The sequence below is a fragment of the Condylura cristata genome, unplaced genomic scaffold (genome assembly GCF_000260355.1).
Source record: "Condylura cristata isolate star-nosed mole 26May11 unplaced genomic scaffold, ConCri1.0 scaffold00001, whole genome shotgun sequence".
Lineage (NCBI taxonomy): Eukaryota > Metazoa > Chordata > Mammalia > Eulipotyphla > Talpidae > Condylura > Condylura cristata.
The window spans coordinates 5,609,531-5,628,599 of NW_004567102.1; the positions used below are offsets into that span (position 1 = coordinate 5,609,531).

General features: G+C 36.6%; 1 protein-coding gene across 1 annotated transcript in view; it reads right to left on the bottom strand.

Moving 5' to 3' along the window:
- The window catches only part of BTBD9 (BTB (POZ) domain containing 9), a 391,756-nt gene that overhangs the window by 96,666 nt on the left and 276,021 nt on the right, over nt 1-19,069 (bottom strand). The window contains exon 8 of the mRNA XM_004673441.2: nt 7,427-7,616. Within this exon, the coding sequence (XP_004673498.1) occupies nt 7,427-7,616 (190 nt within the window). The remainder of the gene's footprint in view (nt 1-7,426; nt 7,617-19,069) is intronic.

Below are 19,069 nucleotides of genomic sequence, written 5' to 3' on the forward strand. Positions count from 1 at the left end.
TGTGACAGACGATATTCAACATGACTGATACAGAGCACATTTTATAAAATATCTTCCCAATTTGGACTAGAATTATAGGCAATCTTAATCCAAAACCAGGGAGATATATATTTAGATGTCTGTTGTATTCTTTAGACTATAAAAAAGGAAATTTCTAGCTCTCTGGTTGCAAAGCAAAGAAGGTTCTGCTAATGTAAATAGATGGGACTGCTTGCCTGTGCAGCACTCACACAGAATGAAATGGAAGCGGTACAGAATGTGCAAGGCAGGCGTCTGTACCTGTGCTAATGTCAGTGCCTAACTCCAGAGCTTAATCTCAGTCATTTGCCGGAGATACGGAATCTTTAGCAGTTTGCTCACATACACTTAGATCAGACACACAGAGCAAATATGATGTCCAATTTAGTTGATAGATAGAACTCCCTTTAGCTGTACTAACATACGTTGTCAGTTCAGTCAATGAGTGTTTATTGAGTCCTCACCGCACACAGTATACACTACTAGGCACTCAGAAACTGTTGCAAAACCCAAGTCCCCCTCAGTACTACAAAATCATTATATTCAACTTGAGGTTATCTGTGGTCCTGTGAGAGATGGAGGGCAGCACAGATGCAGAAAACACTCAAATAATTACCATCATTTGAGTCATTAGCTTTAATTTCTCCCCCACCCTTATTGACTAAGCCTTCATTCAGAGCCATTAAATAAGGAACAAAATTGAATGGTTGGTGTTTCCTTTCCTTTTTTCATCTCTGTGCCTAGTCTTTGGGAAGGAAGCGGATGAGCAGTAGTCTGGCGGGGTGGTGAGCAGCAGGAAGGAGGAAAAACTAACAGCCAAAAAAGGACCTAGTAATTTACAAACTGAATGGATAATCTAGAGAAGGTTGCAGCCACACAACAGTGAAGGGGCAGCTGAACCTGCATGGACTTGACATCTCTCAGAGAAAGAAAAATCTGCAGGGATGAATAAGGACCATAGCAGCACAGCTAATATTTTTAAATGGGCCAACTTGATATTGATTTGTTTTTATATGTGCTTAATAATGTAAGACAAACTGGGATGCATTTCAGACCCTCCGTGCCGGTTAACTTCTTATGAGTTAGAAATAATTTTTTTTTTCCTATTGCAAAATAAAAAGCCTCACCTCCACAGACCAAAGAAATTATGTATACCCATCAAGAACATTTACTGGGCTAGACCCATTTTGCCCTAACATATTATATTTATGTAACATTTTTCAAGTAAGGACCTCAAAATATTTTTGTCTCATTGGCTCCTTAATTCTCACAACATCCACAAAGACTATGCATTTATTTAGCAGCATTCTATATACTGTTTCATCTGTGGACAGCCTACTCACTTAGAATTGGTTTGTTAGTTAAAGTGTCGTGGGTATTTTACTGACAGTACTGCACATATCAATTACAAAACCATCATTTTCTAGCTAATGGGAAAATTGTTAATTTAATTGACTATCTTATAATTAAGGTTTCGACAAAGTGCTGTCATTTGCTAGTTGAAAAAGACTGGATGATAGGCATACTTAATGTATAGCATATGTGATTTCTCATACTAAACTGATAACACTTAAAAGGATATCATGATTAGCAAGTAGAAAGATAATAAGTCTTAAACCGAGGTGACAGAGGAACTATAAACTAAGACATTAGGTAGATTTGGTTAGTTATTACGACTCTACCCTGATCTTTATGTGGTCAGGCCTCTGAAGAGTTCCTGTTATTTAAATTTTAATGTTTTTAAAATGGCATCAAAATGATATAATTACTTCTCAATTACCCACTTTTAAGGTACATTCCACATAATTTTTTCCTTTTCCTTTGCAATAAAATGAGTAACTTTTGCTGTGTCTGTAAACCTGTAACAACAAAGACAAATTCCTCTATTGCCTAGGTATACAGTCTACTCTGGCTTCTACCATAAGTGCTGTTTATTGTTTAAATTGCCCCCTTCCCAGGAATGTCAGTTCCATGTTCGCTGTCTTTATGTCCTGCTCTGGAAAGAGAAAGAATTACAAAAGACCAGGGCAGGAGGGAATTTCCTATTACCTCCTGCTATTTTTACCCCAAGATCTCGGTGGGTAAAGACAGCTCAAGAACAAAGAAGGTGGCTTCTAGAGGCATACTGACCTCCTATCCCTGCCTCTCCTCAGTAAAAACAACCCCTCCCTCCAATATTTCTGAGACACTGGCATGGCGGTATGGTGGTGGGTGGAATGGTTTTGGGAGTTGGTGACCAAATATAGAAATGGCACAAAATATCTCAGGTTGTTACCTCTCCAATCACCTCCTGTGCCCTGCTTTTTTCTCTGTTCTAGCCACACTGGCCTCTCTGCTGTTCCTGAAAACTTACAGACATGCACTCCCCTCAGGTCTTGGCAGTCTGTCTGTGATGTTCACTCCCTACACTCCCAAATGCTTTGCTTTCATCACCCCTTAGTTTGTGCACAGTGAGGCCTTTCCTGACCACCAATTTAAAACTATGCTATCTCCAGTTTTTGGTCTTTCTCTCCTGACTGTCCTAAATACTTCTCAATACTGGACATATTACGAATAGTGTTGCTTAAATTCCTACCCCCCTCAGGAATGCCAGTCCTATGTTTGCTATCTTTATTCAATGCTAGAACCCCACAGTGCTTAGCATGGTGCTTAGTACATAGTAAAAAGCTCAATAAATGTTTGCTGAATAAAATGTTCAGAGTTGCTACAGGCTTTATATATCAGGTGAGGTTGGGAGGGAGAGATGATCAGAGGCCGTGTTTCAAGGTCAGCCTCTCCGATATCACAAGGAGGATCCACTGAACTGGTTAGTTGTAAGCTTTGTCTATCAAGAAGGTAGGCTCTGCTTGCCTACCCAACTACTGGATAAACTCTTAGGAAAGGAAGAAAGGGTTTCTGTGGATTAAACAAGCAAAAGAAATCTGGATCCACAAAACAATGATGTCCTTTCTTAGAAATGAAGAATGTAGTGTTCAGGATAATTTACATTTGAGATCTTTGCCTTTGAGGTCACCAGCTACAACAAAACAAGAATTTTTAAGGCCAATGTATTATAGAGTTGCTCTCTCCCCACCCCCAAGGAACATTTCCAAGACTACCTAAACTCTCATCTCATGTATGGGAAAAGTATTAGTCAGTTCTGTGATGCTCTCCTAGGTGCTGATTCAGAATTACTAGACTTTTTTGGAGTATGGTGATGAGAAAAGCAAGTCAGTCATCATAAGCCATAGAAGTTGCAGATCAAATGTTACTGATTAATCAACCTGTCATTGGTCAATTACCCAAACCCAAGAAGAGAGGCCACTGATCTAGTTGCCTATCAATAAACATCTACCTGGGCACATCAGCTGCTGGCTAACCATAGCCTGCCAAGGTATCCAGCATGATCCACAGGCATGGGTGGTTAAGAAATCCCTCTTTCTTTCTTCTTAATAATGTCACAGAAGAGGCAAATGCAGTCCCTGACAACATAATGTTAGTTTCACAGAGACGTGTCTCTTTGAGCGCTTGGTCAGTTAGTCAGGGCTTCAATTGCATGGATTTTCTCACTGCAAAAACAATAGCTGGGCTTAAGGAACTTGGAGGCTTCACACTGTGCTAAGATACACAATTCTGCCTTTGGTTGCACTCATGCTCATCATTCTCCCTGAGCTAGGAAAAGAAAAATTGTTTGGGGGAACCATTTTCATTCCACATTTAAAGATAACCAAATGGGAACTGGTAGCTATTGCTTTAAGCCCCAATGACACCTTTTTCTGGCATCAGATTCAACACTTCTAATTCTTTGGGTAGACTGCTAGACACCAACATGGTCTTGTCACATGAAGAGCCTGTTTGTCTCCCTCTGGTTGTTACCTTGGTAACGACCTTATGAAGTCCCTGCTGCATCTAAAATTCAAGATCTCATACTATACTCACATAATTTCCCCTTCTATCTTGACAAGACTACCTCATCTGCACATTCAGTCTGTCAAGGGATGGTTATTCTGAGTTGCTACAGATTTTATGCATCAAGGAGTTTGGGAGGAGGCAGGAAAAAAAATAATACAAATATGATAAATGCTTCAATAGGAGTTACATACAGAATGTACATGGATGTATGGTTCAGTCTAGAGGACGATAGAAGGTTAAGGAAACATTAAGAGTGGAGTCTTGAAGGGGAAAAGGAGTCCAGTAAAATGGGGATGGTGAGACAGTAGTAAGAAACACAAGTAATGAAACACCTTGTTCAAAGAGCTGAAGGCTCAAAGGTAAGAGAGCAGTGACATATGCAGACTGAGCTGGAGTACATGTATGGGCTGAGAAGCAGAAGACAAGACGTACAGATCGAAGCAAGTTTATTGTTCTTAAATGCCTTTATCTCAACTTTTTCCTAAAGGCAAATAGTAGCCATGAATCCTCTTGGGAAGGGCATGACCACATCAGCTTTGTGGTTAACGGTGTAGAAGCAGGGAAGGAAGGGCAGATGGAAGTCTGCAAGGCCAGGGAGAGGTGTGTGTGAGCAGGGGAGGGAAAAGAGGGAAGCACTTGTGATATGTAGGTGCAGGTACTGCTAAAAATTTACAGCTGACTGTTAAGGTGGGGATGGGGTAAGTGAGGGAGAGGAAGAAATTTAAGGAGATTCCCACTTTTTGGGCTCAGTGGATGGATAGATGGGTGGTTTGTTTGAATGAGAGGAGGAAATTATGATGTGAGGTGACTTGCACAGGGGAGGGGTGGATAATGGAATACCATTTCTGATATATTGGTTGAGATGCATATTGAACAATGTTAAGTGGTGGTGCGTGGGTGGGTGAGTGGGAGGGATACCGGTAAGCAGAGAGAATACAGGGAATGTTAAAAGAGTGGGCAGAACTACTGAATTGCCAGTTTGCTTCCATCTTCATTGGCAAGAAGACTGGTCTTCAAATTAGAAATGGCAGGACAAACATAATAGAGAGAAAATTGAGGCCCCAAGTAGGTGAAGTGAAAGAGAGTATCTTGTCAATTTAAATGATTTCAAGTCTCCTGGCTCAGATGAGTTACACCCCAAGCCTGCTGAAAGAAATTGCAGATGTAATCTCAAAGACATGACTGGTAATCTTAAAAGAAATTGTGGCAACTATAAGGCGTGTCAGAAGATAAGAGAAGGACAACTGTTTTCCATATTTTAAAGTGAGGAGGGGAAAGAGTGGGAAATATTTTGATAGGTTTTACACTATACCAAAAACTCTAGTGTGCCTTCTTAAATAGACAGCTGATGATTAGCTTAGTTAATGCATGTGGCGGAGAAAAAGGGAGGAAGGAAGGGGTTGTTTGTGCTTTGACATCAGTTTGTACCTGGTAGCATGTCCCATTGAATGTGGCTTCTCATCCCCCTTCCTAAACACACAGTGAGTTGTCCAGCCCATCAGTATGAACTCAAGGCTTCTATATCTGTGATATGCTGCCTGGGATACTCAGCCTGTAAGTAGGCCTTTCTGAAAAGGGCTCAACAATGTAAATGAAGAAATCCATAGAGTGAATTCCCCAAGAAGTCCAGCAAGTTGTCAGGTGCCCAGGGGACTAGCAAGTGACATTAACCTCTGTGGTTATTAACCAAAATGATAACAGGCTTTTGTCTATTAGAGTTCTACTATCATATATTTTGTGCTATTTCTTTATTTTTTTAAAAAAGATTTATTTATTTATTTATTCATACAGAACTGGGGTACAGGCCAGAGATGCGGAGGGTGAGAGGATTCACCAGAGACAGAGTGGGGAGTAGAACAGGCAGATCGACGAAGTACACTGCTGAGGGGAGCAGCGGGTGGGTCAGGAGTGGTCACCTCCGGGGCAGGCAGGGATCGAACTCATGTGGAAGTGGCTTAAGCTTCTTAGTGCTGTGCTTTAACCCATTGCGCCACCAGGGAGGGCCCGCTATTTCTCTTTTTATACAGACTGATTTTAAATGAGAACAGAGAGCAAGGTAAGGGGAAGGCAGCCATGTCTCCTGCTAACAGCTCTACCCTTATCAAGCTGAGAGATAAAATGCAAATATTCAATATTTAAAAGAAAAAACCCACATGCATTTATAAACATTACTCCTTCAGGAACTTAAGACCTAAAAAAGAAAAGAAAAGGGCAGCCTATGAGAGACCTAGATGGCTCCATGAATGAAAAGAATCTTCTCTGGGAGACATTTTAACATGTTATAATCCTAAAAATCAAACAATGTAATATTAAGTGTTTAAAGTTCCCTTCTCAAAGCAAAATGAAAACAGCCACAAAAACCCAGACACAAAGATCATCAACAAAGATTTCTTAGACTATGTATAAAAAGAGAAACAACACAAAATATATGTCTAGTAGATATCTTTTAGACTCAGGTCTCATATTCATATCTATTTCATTCATATGTATTACATATGACCTCTTTTGAGGTTATCCAATACAAACTGAGACTTGGGAAAGAACTAAATAAGACTGGGGGAGGGGTGCTATCTAATCTAATCCTTCCACAAGTCTAATTTTGATGCATCTCACCACCAGAAAATCCAAACAAATAACCTGTATTTCCTTATTATCCCCATTCTACATCCCTCAATATTTAGAAGAATAAAAGAAATGTCTTCACTGACACTTGGCCTCATCACTATCAAAACATAATTTGCATGCATCTTCCATTTTAAAAATAATGAGTGAGTTTGCCAAATGTCAGTGAAGACCGACCACTCTGGAGAGCTGTGTGGACGTTCCTCAAACTACTAAAAACGAGCTGGTGTCAGATTCAACACTTCTAATTCTTTGGGTAGAGAGCTAGATGCCAACATAGTTTTGTCACATGAAGAGCCTTTTTGGTTATTACCAATTCCACTCCTAGGAATTTACCCAAAGGACACAAAAACATTAATTCAAAAGGACACCTGCACCCCTATGTTTATTGTAGCACAATTTACAATAGGTAAGCTATGGAAGCAATCCAGATGCCCAAAAACAGATGACTAGATCAAGAAGATGTAGTATATTTACACAATAGAATATCACTCAGCAATCAAAATGGAGAAACTCATGCCCTTCGCAGCAACATGGATGGAGTTGGAAGGGATATGCTCCGCAAAATAAGCCAGAAAGAAAATAAAAAATATCGAATGGTCTTATAGGAGGAATGTAGAGAATACAAAAAAAGGAATTGAAAAATAAAAAGTAACTATAATAAGGTAAAAAATTAAAGTCATCAGGCAACTATAAATCAGAGACACCTTGTAAGGATGAAGGACCAGGATAGGAGTGGGAAAAGCACAAGGGACTAAGGTAAAATGGTACACAGGTGAATTGGTGGTGGGAATTTCAAGGGGAAAATCATACACTGTACCAAAATGAAGACTGATGCAATTAATATAATAAAAAATTAAAAATAGAACAAATGAGAAAGAAGGAATCGTCTTACCGTATTGACCCAATCATGTATGGCTGTGCCAGTTGAACCACAATTGCGCCACTTCCTAGCTGATGACATGTGTAACCAGAATCCCAATCATAATTCTTGGTGTCTCCATTCAGCAAGGCATTTCGGCTTCGACTGACTCCTTCAATCACACTGGCACAATCAGCAATTGTTGCAACATTCTCCATGGGAACTGTGAACCCAATACAAGATTCAGCATCAAGATAAGAGAAGCCAATATATCCTGAGAGTGTGCTATGAACAAATTAATTAATTACTATTTCAAATCAACAATAAAAGAGGAATGAGAACATCATGATTATTTCAAGACATGAACACATTTTCCATGTCAAAGAGCTTTACAAAAAAAAAACTGAATCTAAGATTGGAACAAACCCAACACATGTAACAATTACTACTGAAGTATTTTATTATACAGAGACATGACATGGCATAAAATATAGGATAGGTAAATACACTGAAAACATTACTACAATGAGAAAACACAGCAGCTGAGAGAAATGCACTAAAGCTGCATAAAAATGAACAAATAAAAAATGTTGCGTGAAAAAGGCAAGACACAGAAAAACACAAGAATACACGTTCATTTATACAATGTTTTTTAAAAGGCAAAACTAAAAACAAACTTTGTTTAGTAAACAAATTTTGTTTAGTAAACATATATAAATTAAAACTTAAAAGGAAATCCAGGGAATTATTCAAAATTCAAAATAACTTATTTGGGAAGCAGGAAGAAGAGATCCCAGAGGGACCCTCACCAGTCAGAATGGTTAATGAATTCCTTTTCACCATATAAGCTTAAAGGAGTTTCAAAAATAAGGTTTGGCTATTCTGTTCCTAAAGTAGGTAAAGGGCACACAGGAACTTGTTTTTACCAGTTTTACATTTAATAGATGTAACACATTTGTTTAAAGAAACACTGTATATAGGGCTTCAGTATTACAGAATTCTTTATGAACGCCCCAAGACATGGTATCAGTCTCTTCAGAATATACAGTTGCCTTCAGCCATGACTGTTTCCTTTTTTAGCTTACTGTCTTATGTATTTTAACACATCTGCTCCTCTGCTTGTTCATGAACTGTTGCATTTTGAAACACAAAGCTTTGTTCTGACTGAATCTCTCTCTATACTTCCAGTCCATATCAACCTGTTCATTTATAAAAGTCAAGGGCTTCCAGAAAATGATACCTGTCTAGAAATGATACAGAATGGATACATTGCACAGAGAAGAGGATGATAAAAGATCAGGGCTTTCTAAGTCACCTGGGACCTTTCCTGTATATTTACTAACATTTGGAGTTTTCTTCAGATATTAAAGTTATTTAACCCAAATCTATAATGAACCCTAGTTATTTATATTCCAGATTTGTAGCTTAGTTTACATAACTGAAAACATATTGGAGAAAAGATAATTTCTCATCAGATACATATAGTACTTTTTAGGACATTATGCTCTCTGAAAAGTACAGGGGAGCAGTATTGCCACCATGCCAAAACATTTCTAACTTTAATGATGTGGAGCAAATAAGCTCACATGTGTCTTTTGAAAAATGTACTTATCTTCCAAAGTTGGGTCATCCTGTACTTGAGCCAAGGTTTTACAAACCTTCATTACACCTCTGTCAAACACCTCTGTTCTCTGTAAGTGAATAAAGCCATCCACAGATAAAGAAGAGAGGACAGGAAGGAAGAAGGGAGAGAAGATGGTTTTTCTGGTGATGAATTCCTTGACGATGAAGTTTAACTTCAAAACTATAAATAAAAATACAGGTGAAGTAACCTGCAAGAAATTTGCTGGCAAGAGAGAAGCTCCCAATGATTTTGGCAAAGGATACAGATGAAAGACTGTATTCATAAGCTAAGTCATGGTGCTTCTATTTCATGAAAAAGGGAAGTATTTTGTGATTGGGAAGAATGAACTTAAGAAAGCAACACAAGATGTACAGTAAATTGAGCCAAGACATAAAATATTGTAGGTAATGTACACTGCAGTAACAGACAGCTTCCATTCCCACAGTTTATTTTTTGCTCACCCTATATATTCAGTGATGATAAGCAAAGTAGCTCTGTCACTGGATCACTCAGAGACCAGAATGACAGGCTCAAAATTGATATAAGCTTCCTCAATCACAGCAGCAGTGAGAAGACTCTTAAAACTCATCCCCAAAACACATCACTTTATTCAGGTTTTAACTAAAGCAAATCACAGGGTCTTAATATAATTTCAAAGGAGGTAGGTTGGGAAATTGGTCGTGTACAGGCCCAGAAAAAAGAAACGAAACTTTTGGTGTATTATAGTAACATCTACCACATGCATTAAGCCAGGATAGAGGAATAATCAATTGACAGTTAAATAAAGCTCATTCACATAAAGTATATACACTATGTCAGGATAGAAATATAAAAAAATTATATATTTAGTTTCCTGCTAAGGTACATTTAAATTGGTGCCACTGTTTTTGTGGGGATTATAAAGTTGTTCTTAGGGACATGGTAAGAGTTTCTTCAAAGAATATATAATACAAACACACACACACACACACATGGAAGTAGAATTACACTAGTGGGTTATGAGTTACTTTCAACTTTCCTGGGTATGGCCAAATTATCCACCAAAGTGGTCATTAAAAATGGATACTTACCCTGACTGGATTAAAAAGACGTGGTACATATATACAATGGTATTAATATTACTCAGCAATCAAAAAAGGTAAACACATGCCTTTTGCAGCAACATGGATGGAGCTGGAAGGGATCATGCTTAGTGAAATAAGCCAGAAAGAAAAAGAGAAATACCAGCTGGTTTCACTCATAGCAGGAGTATAAAGTACCAGGGGAGAAAATAATAATAATGACCACCTATATACCAGAGATATTTTACAGGGTGAAATGGGGAATGGGATAAAAAATGGGGGGGGGGGCAGGTGGAGAGGAAGTGCACTGAACTACGGTGATGGCACACAGGTGATTTGGTGATGGGAAGCCCACGGGAATTACAATTGAGATGGAAAAAGACACAAAATGATGTAAAAATAAACTATAGTATTTATTATTAAAAAAAATGGATATTTAACCCATTATTCCCCCTTTTGGAATATTAGACATGTAAGTGTAAAATGTTACCTTATTTTCTTATTATTTTATTAGTTGAAGATGAATTTTTTTTCACCTTTTCCCCCTCTGGAATCATTTTCCATTTCCATGAACTGCCTATCTTTTGTCTACTTTTCTATAGGATTTGCTGACTGGCTAATCCTTTCTTGGGCAATATTGAGCTGACATGTTTAATCTTTTCCTTTATGACTTGCTGTTTTCCTTTCTTGTTTATAAATTCTTACCTATCCTGAATTCATACAAGTATTTCCTATATTTACTTCTAAAAGGTCTCTAAGTTTGCTTTTCATTATTTGTTTTTTTCATCAATTTGAAATTTATGATTGTTATACTATGAAGTAGGGACCTATTTTCATCTTTTATTCATAAGGATAGTCAATTTCCCTTGTACCATTTAATGAACAGTTATACTTTTCCCTCCACTAATTTTTAAATCATCTCTATGAAGTTTTCATGTATATTTACATTTCTTTTTTTTAAAAGATCTATTTATTTATGCATACAGAACTGGGGTACAGGCCAGAGATGGGGGTGGGAAGAGAGGATTCACCAGACAGAGTAGGGAGCAGAACAGGCAGACTGTCAAAGAATACTGCTGAGGGGAGCAGCAGGCAAGCTAGTTTTGTAGTGCTGTGCCTTAACCCATTGCGCCATCAGGGAGGGCCCTATTTGCATTTCTTTTAAAGCTCTATACTATTTTACTAATTTATTATACTGCTTGAATTACTAAAACCTTATAGTAATTATTAAAATCTGATAAACACTCCCCTTTTTCTCTTCAAAATTATCTTTAATATAATTCTTTAAAATTTACTTACACATATTTACATCATTGCTCATTTTTGTACAATGTATGCTTTCTCCCCTCAGGTGTAGTCCCCATAAAATTCCCATCAATTCACCCACGAACTATCACCATCATCCCTTGTGTTCTTCCATCCCCTATTTTAATCCCTCTACTTTCCCCCTCTGCAAAATGTCTTTAGCTTATAGTTGTCTGCTAATTTTGTTTTTAAATTTATTATTATTGTTATTTCCCCCTGATCCCTTATTATTCTTGGCCCTTTATGGAAATATTTTCATTTTATGTTTTTAAATATATTGTGATCAAAAATTTCATAATATGTCCTATTTTTAATTCCAAATATTTTACTTATACTTTTTTTTCCAGTCTGTTACAGTTTTATCCACTTTACTAGTATTTTTAAAGAACCAGCTTTTGGTGTTGTTAATTCTTTATTTTCTACTTGCTTAAATTCTGCTTTTCTTTTCATTTCATTCTATTTGGTATTTACCCTATACATTTTTAGACAACTTAAAGTACATACATAACACATTAACCCTTCTTCTTTTTGAATAAATGTGTCTAAAGCAAATATTTTCACTCTAAGCACTGCTTTACCTTTTTCTGTAAGTTTTGATATTCAGTGTTTGGAAGTATTGTGCAGATTGTTCCTCAATTTGGGTCTGTCTGATATATAGTATTTAAAAATTTGATTGTTTATAATTATCTTGTTTCTATTCTACTTATTCTTTGATCCATAAATTGTTCAGAAATATGTCTTAACTTTCCAAATAAAACTTTTCAATTTTTTTGTTAGTTTTTTTTTACATTACAATGTGGATTAAAAAAAGTATTATCTCTATGATACTGACTTTGTTGAGATTTATTTGTGGTCTAGTATATGGTCATCTTATTAACATTTTATAATGTCTTATTAATATTTTATATCTGTGCCTCTTGGAAGATACATGATTCTCTCTATACTATATCAAACTTACAGTGTTGTTCAAATCATTTAAATGGTTACAAATTACTGGACACTTGTTAAAAAAAAGCTCTCAATGTTATTGTAGATTTTACAATTTGCTCTCATAATTATGACAACGTTTTACATAGTAAATCCATGTCATTTTATCTACACAATTTTAGTATTGTATCAGTATCTTCCTCATGGACTGACCCTTTTATTATTATGTGGTGTTGTTCTCTATCCTTAATATGTTTTTGCCCTAATATCTACATTGCCTGTTATCAAATTACTATAGGGCATTTATTTTAACTATTTCTTATATAACCTCACTTTTAATTTTCTGGCTTCTTGTAAATAATATAAGACTAGATTTTTTAATATATTCACTGTCCTCAATTAGTAGATTTACATGCTGGCACTGGTTGCCACTTCTGATACATTTGGGTACACTTATTTTCTATTAATAAGTCTTAGGTTTCTAAGACTTTTCTCATCCTTTTTAAAGGATCAAGAGTTTTCATTATTTCTCTTACTAGTTACCTCTGCTGATTTGATTTTGAGACTAATATTCTATTTCTATTCCTTTACTAAACTTTAGATATGTATGCTAGACTTTAAAATTTCAAAAATTAAAAATTAAACATTACTTGTTCCTAAACGATATAAAAGACAATGTTTTAAAATACAAATCACTTGTCTCCTAAATTACTTGTTATTGCTATCTTACATTTAAGTCCCTCCTTGTTTTGCTCTCTCTAAATCAGTCACTATTATTATTATTATTATCCCACTCAGTCAAAACTTTTTTATCCACCCGCATAAATGTTTTTCATCATTGCTTTTAATGTTCACTTTTCTTCTTGGTTCAACGTCTTTCTAAAACATACCTGTTAGTAGTCAGCAAAGTCTTTGCTTGAAAGTGTTTTTTGCTACTAATCCTGAAAAAATTGTTAAAATTGGTATAGAACTTTAAGTCTAAAATTGTTTTTCCTTAGAATTTTGAAGACATTGTTCTGAAGACTGTGACCTATATTGTTATATTTGCTGGAGTATGCTATCCTCTGACTGTTACAACTGTTAATTTTCTAAAGTTAATTTTAAGGTTTTCTTTTTAGTTTTGGTATCTTGCAGTTTCACCATGTTGTTCATAGATGTAAGTTAAATTTGTTCTGCTCAGGATGTAATTGAACATTTATGGTTTTTATCAAGTCAGAAAATTTTGGCCATTATTTCTTTGAGTATTGATTTTTCTCTCATTTTGTGTTTTTCTTCCAGAATTCCTATTAGGCCTCTATTGGAACTTTTCATTCCACCCATCATATTTCTTATACTGTCTCTCATTTCTTTCTCTGTATCTTTTTTATCTTTTTGAAGCATTTTGGGTAGCTTCTTAAAATTACTCTTTGAATTCATTAATTCTGTTTAGCTGTTTAACCTTTCCACTGAGTCTACATAGTACTGAAAATAAATGGACTGTGTATCTTGGACAAGGGTTAATAATGGACAGGGTTTATCTCACAAAGAAAGCTGGTTAAGAAGACAAGACAGAAAACATATGGAGTGCAAGCCTAGTTCTATTGTTTAGTGACACATAATTATGTGTTGAAGTTAGAAAGTAAAGTGAGCGATAACTGAACACTAAAATTGAGATAAATTGTTTTCTCTAGATAGAGAGTGGGGTTTAACTGGGGAGAGGACACAGTGGGCTGTAAAGGTCTGGTAGTGTTCTATTTCTTAAGGGGAAAGTGTTGGGATGGCTGGTCTAAGATATCAGATTCAAGCATTTACTTCCCACCTTTGGGTTTCTGATCTCCTCACTGGGGTGTGACTTTGAATAAAACCCCTGACATAATTTTGTTTTTGGCTTTGTTGCTCAGTAGATTGGTACACTAGACTTATATTTCTTAGGGATGGGAGTCTGAGCATTTATTTTCCTGCTCTTCTAACTTTATTTATTGATCTATCGATCTGTAGATGTACAGCTTACATATGAACTTTACATGCATGTATACACACTTCCATGTAGATATATTTCATATATTTTTATATTCTTTTGTACATACAGAATATTCCATTTTTTTAAAAGTTTAACTTTTTTGTTTTTTAAATATATTTATTACATCATCTTTCATTTTTGTATAATGTATGGTTTCCCCATGAAATTCCCACCACCAATTCATCTGTACACTATCACAATAGTCCCTTGTGCTTTCTGTATCTATTGTAAACTATGTATGCTGCAATAAACATAGGGGTGCAAGTGTCCTTTTGAATTCATGTTTTTATGTCCTTTGGGTAGATACCTGGGAGTGGAATTACTGGATCATATAGAAGCTCATTTTTAGTAGTTTGAGGAACCTCCACATAGCTTTCCATAGCAGCTTCACTTTTTTTTTTTAAGTTTTTTCTCATACATATGTATTTTTTAAAGCTTTATTTATGTATGCATACATAACTGGTGTACAGACCAGAGGTTCAGGGGCAGTGAGAGGATTTACCAGAGACAGAGTGGGGAGCAGAGCATGCTGACTGACTAAGTACACTGCTGAGGGGAGCAGCGGGCGGGTCAGGAGAGGTCTGCCACACCATATGGTCATATCCGGGGCAGGCAGGAATCGAACTCATGCTGCAATGGACTTAGCCTCTGAGTGCTGTGCTTTAACCCCCTGTGCCACCAGGGAGGGCCCCAGCTTCACCGTTTTTTTAAACATTGCTTGTGAAAAAAAAAAACAACAACAAAAAACAGACAGATGACAAGCCTCTGCAAGGATAAATCCTTCTACGATTATTTCGAATTTGTTCTCTGTATCATTCACTAGATCATACCTAGTTGTCTTTACGTACTGCCTGTGAGTTTGTAACTTTTCACCTATGATGCCTCATTGCTTCAATTTTATGACTAGATTATATGACTTTAACCAGTAATCAACTAGTCTGGTAGGATCAGAAACAATCATAAAATCACTACTAACACAGTTTTAAGCTCTTTGGGAAACAAGGCTAGCATCAGCATTCAGAATGCTTTGTCTACAGATACACCTATTAATGGATTTATTAAGGAAGATTCAGTCTAACATTTTCTCTGAATCACCCTCCAACTCTCTGAAATCTTGAGGTGGTCTCCTACATTTGCTAAATTATAGAATGTTGTCTTCTTAAGGAAACCTTTACCTAAATGCTAAAGAATAGCATGCCAGGGTTTCTACTTTTATCTCAACATAATTATTCATTAATGCTTATTAATCAAAGTCTGGATCTCTGAAGGGTACCTAACATAGACACATCTCAACTTACACAGAGATTGTATTAGTCTACCCAAGTTCTAAATTTCCTTATAAGAAATAGCATTTGCTAGATCTGTACTAGTAACTTGATAAGAAACTGTATCTACTTCATAAAATACAAAATCAAGACACTGCCACTTAACTCTCATTCCTGTGTTTTGACAATGAGTGAGAACAGCATTATCATAACCAAATGACATCAATAAGTGTAAAGAGAAGGACAGCGGCCTGGGAACAAATCTAATGGGATAGGGACCTATAAATAACCAACATGAGACTACCAGCACTGTGCCAAGATCAGGCTATCAGCACTATCATCACTTAAAACCAAGTTGGTGTTTCAACCTGATCTAATCTGCTAATAGGAGATTCTGACTGTGATTTTTCATAAGGACGAGAAGTTTAGTTTCTTTTTTCCACTGTTGTATTTCCAGTACCAAATATAGTGCACAGTATATGGTAGGTGTTAAATAAATATTTGCTGAATGAATGAATCAGAGTTGGAAAAGGATGCCTATGTAGGCTGTGGCATTTAACCTTGCTTAACATAGTTCCTTATTCAAAAGCTAGAAAAATCTAAAAGTTACTGAATAAAGCAGAAAAGAAAATTGCTTTCTCAGTGAAAGTTTTCTTAGGAAAGTAAAGTATGATCAATCTCTGGGTCTTGACCTAAACAGTAAAAAGAAAACAAATATGCCCACTGTAGAGAGCTGCTCTATAAGCATTATATGTACCCTCAGTTCTCAACTTCTACTCTCCAAAAGTTTATCCCACAGAAAGTCTGGTCACTTATGGTAGACTAAAATGTTTCCTGATGGAAAAACCATTTTGGGAAGAGCAGAAGAGAAAAAGGAGGGATGTATACAAGAATGGCTTTTAAAGACTATAAAGGTCTTTTATGCCTAAGGGAAGAGCTATTTGCTTTTGACATGAATAGGAGCTCTCACAGAAGAGATTTGTCCTAAAAGTCACTATGAGTTTACCAAGTCACACGGGTCATGTCCCTCATTTTGGCAGAAAATAATCCTGCTATTAATTCTTTCTAGAAATACCAACCCAGACTGGCTCACTGGACTGCCTAATTACTTAATGGTATGAATAAGTTCTGTGGTCCTTTTTTTGCTGGGAAAAATTAGAGAGTGATTCTAACTGACTACAATGCACAGAAGGTGCCATACTCTTTTTCTTCCCATAGAGGATGGGCCACTCCCCATTTGAATGTTCATTACTGTCTTTCATATGTGTCTGATAAATTTATTAAAAACACCATCTGGATGGGACTCAGCTTTGTGCTGTATTTCCAGGCTTCCAGTTTCCTCCCTAGTCCCACTGGAATTTCTGTCCCAATTTGTGTCACTTTGTTTATAAAACCATACTGCCAAAATTCAGCATCTTACGTCTGTCTCTTTCTGGCTTTCCTTCGCCATCCTTTAGCTTACACAGCTATTACAGTAGCCTGTGCTATGAGCAAAAGGCAAAGGGGAACTGCCTAGGCAGAAATTACTTTTCTCCCTCTGTGCACATAGCAATTCTGTTCAGACAAATTTAATTTGCTACTTCTGAATGCAAAAGTTGCATGTTAACAGTGTATACATTCTGCAAGTATGTGAATATTGGGATGACTCAGACTGTGGGGAGCTACCGAAAGAGTGATTTTACTGTTCTTAGGCAGCACTGGGTGGCCAACAGCTTGCCAGTAAATTTAATTCAGGAGTAATAAATTTTTTAAAAGGCAGTATTACTTCGCCAGGATATGACCTGAGGGCCACCTGTACCAGCTATATTTAAAGATAAGACTGACATGTTATTTAACTGTCTCCAGAGATCACCTTTAAGAGTTGAGGGGGAGAAAACACTTGAAGCACATTTTAAAGAATAAAGTAGCATTTAGCACTTATAGAGGATAGTCATCTTCAAAAACCGTGTTTGTGTTGGGATTCATTCAATGATTCCTTGCTTGCTTTTGTTACAAAGTGTTTTCTTTCCTTTTTTAATTCAGGTATAAGTGATACATAATTATTTGTTTCAGGTATATATCATGATTAGAGATTTGTATACTCTTATAATAATCTAGCTACTATCTGTCATGGTACAAAGTCACAAATTGTTTTTTCTAATAAGATGATTTTTTTAAAGATTTATTTATTTATGCACACAGAACTGGGGCACAAGCCAGAGGTACAGGGACAGTGAGAGGATTCACCAGAGACCGAGTGCGGAGCAGAACAGGCTGACTGACGAAATACACTGCTGAGGGGAGCAGTGGGCTGGTGAGGAGAGGTCTGCCTCGCCCTGTGGATCACCTCAGGGCTGGGACTGAACTACCAAACTCATGCTGAAGTGGATTTAACTTCTTAGTACTATGCTTTAAGCCGCTGGGCCACCAGGGAGGGCCCATAAGATCTTTTAATAATGTCTCTCTTGGCAAATTTCAAACGTGAATTACAGTTTTATTAACTATAGCCACCATGTTGTACATGACATCCCATGACTTACTTATTTTATAACTGGAGGACTGCAACTTCTTACCCTGGCACCCATTTTTTTGAATCCCCAAGCCCTCTCCCTTCTGGCAACCACAATTCTGTTTTCTGTGCACATGAGTTTTGTTTTACTTATTTATTTGTCTGTTTTTCATATTATACATATAGGTGAAATAATACAGCAATTTCTTTTTCTGACTTATTTCACTTAGTATAATATCCTTAAGGTGAATCCAAATGGTAAGGTACTGCTTTTAATGACTGAGTAGTATTCCATTATATATATTCACACACACACAAACACTTTATATCTTTCATCTATTGATGGACACTTAGGTTATTATGCCCATATCTTAGCTGATATAAGCAGTAGTGTGATGAACACAAGAATGAATGTATCTTTTGGGAGTGCTGTTTTTGTTTTTTTCAAACAAATACCCAGAAGGTAAAAGTGGTAGATGATATTCAAATTTTATTTTTAATAGCCTGAGCCAGCTTCATGCTGTTTCCATAGTAGCTGCACCAATTTACATTCTCACCAGCAGCCACAGTGCCCCCCCCCCAGTACTTGTTATTTCTTATCTTTTTGATAACAGTCATTCTAGCAGGTATGAGGTGATATCTCATGGTGATTTTGATTAGCATTTCCCTGATGATTAGTGATCTTGAGCATCTTCTGTTGTGCCTGTGGGCCATCTGTAGGTTTTCTTTTAAACTATATCTATTTAGATCCTCTGTCCATTTTTAAATAAGAATGTTTGTTTTTGCTATTAAGTTGCACAAGTTGTTTATATAAAGTGAATACTAACCCCTTGAAACTGTGGCCAATTCACCATCAATGGGAGCAGTTGGATTGGGTTAAATATCTTTTGAGCAGCTTAGTTTCACAGATGCAACAGAACATGGCTTACCTCATAAAGATGAGACTACTATAAACACATTTGTATTACCAGGACTTTGATATGAAATGTCATACTTGAGATAAGACT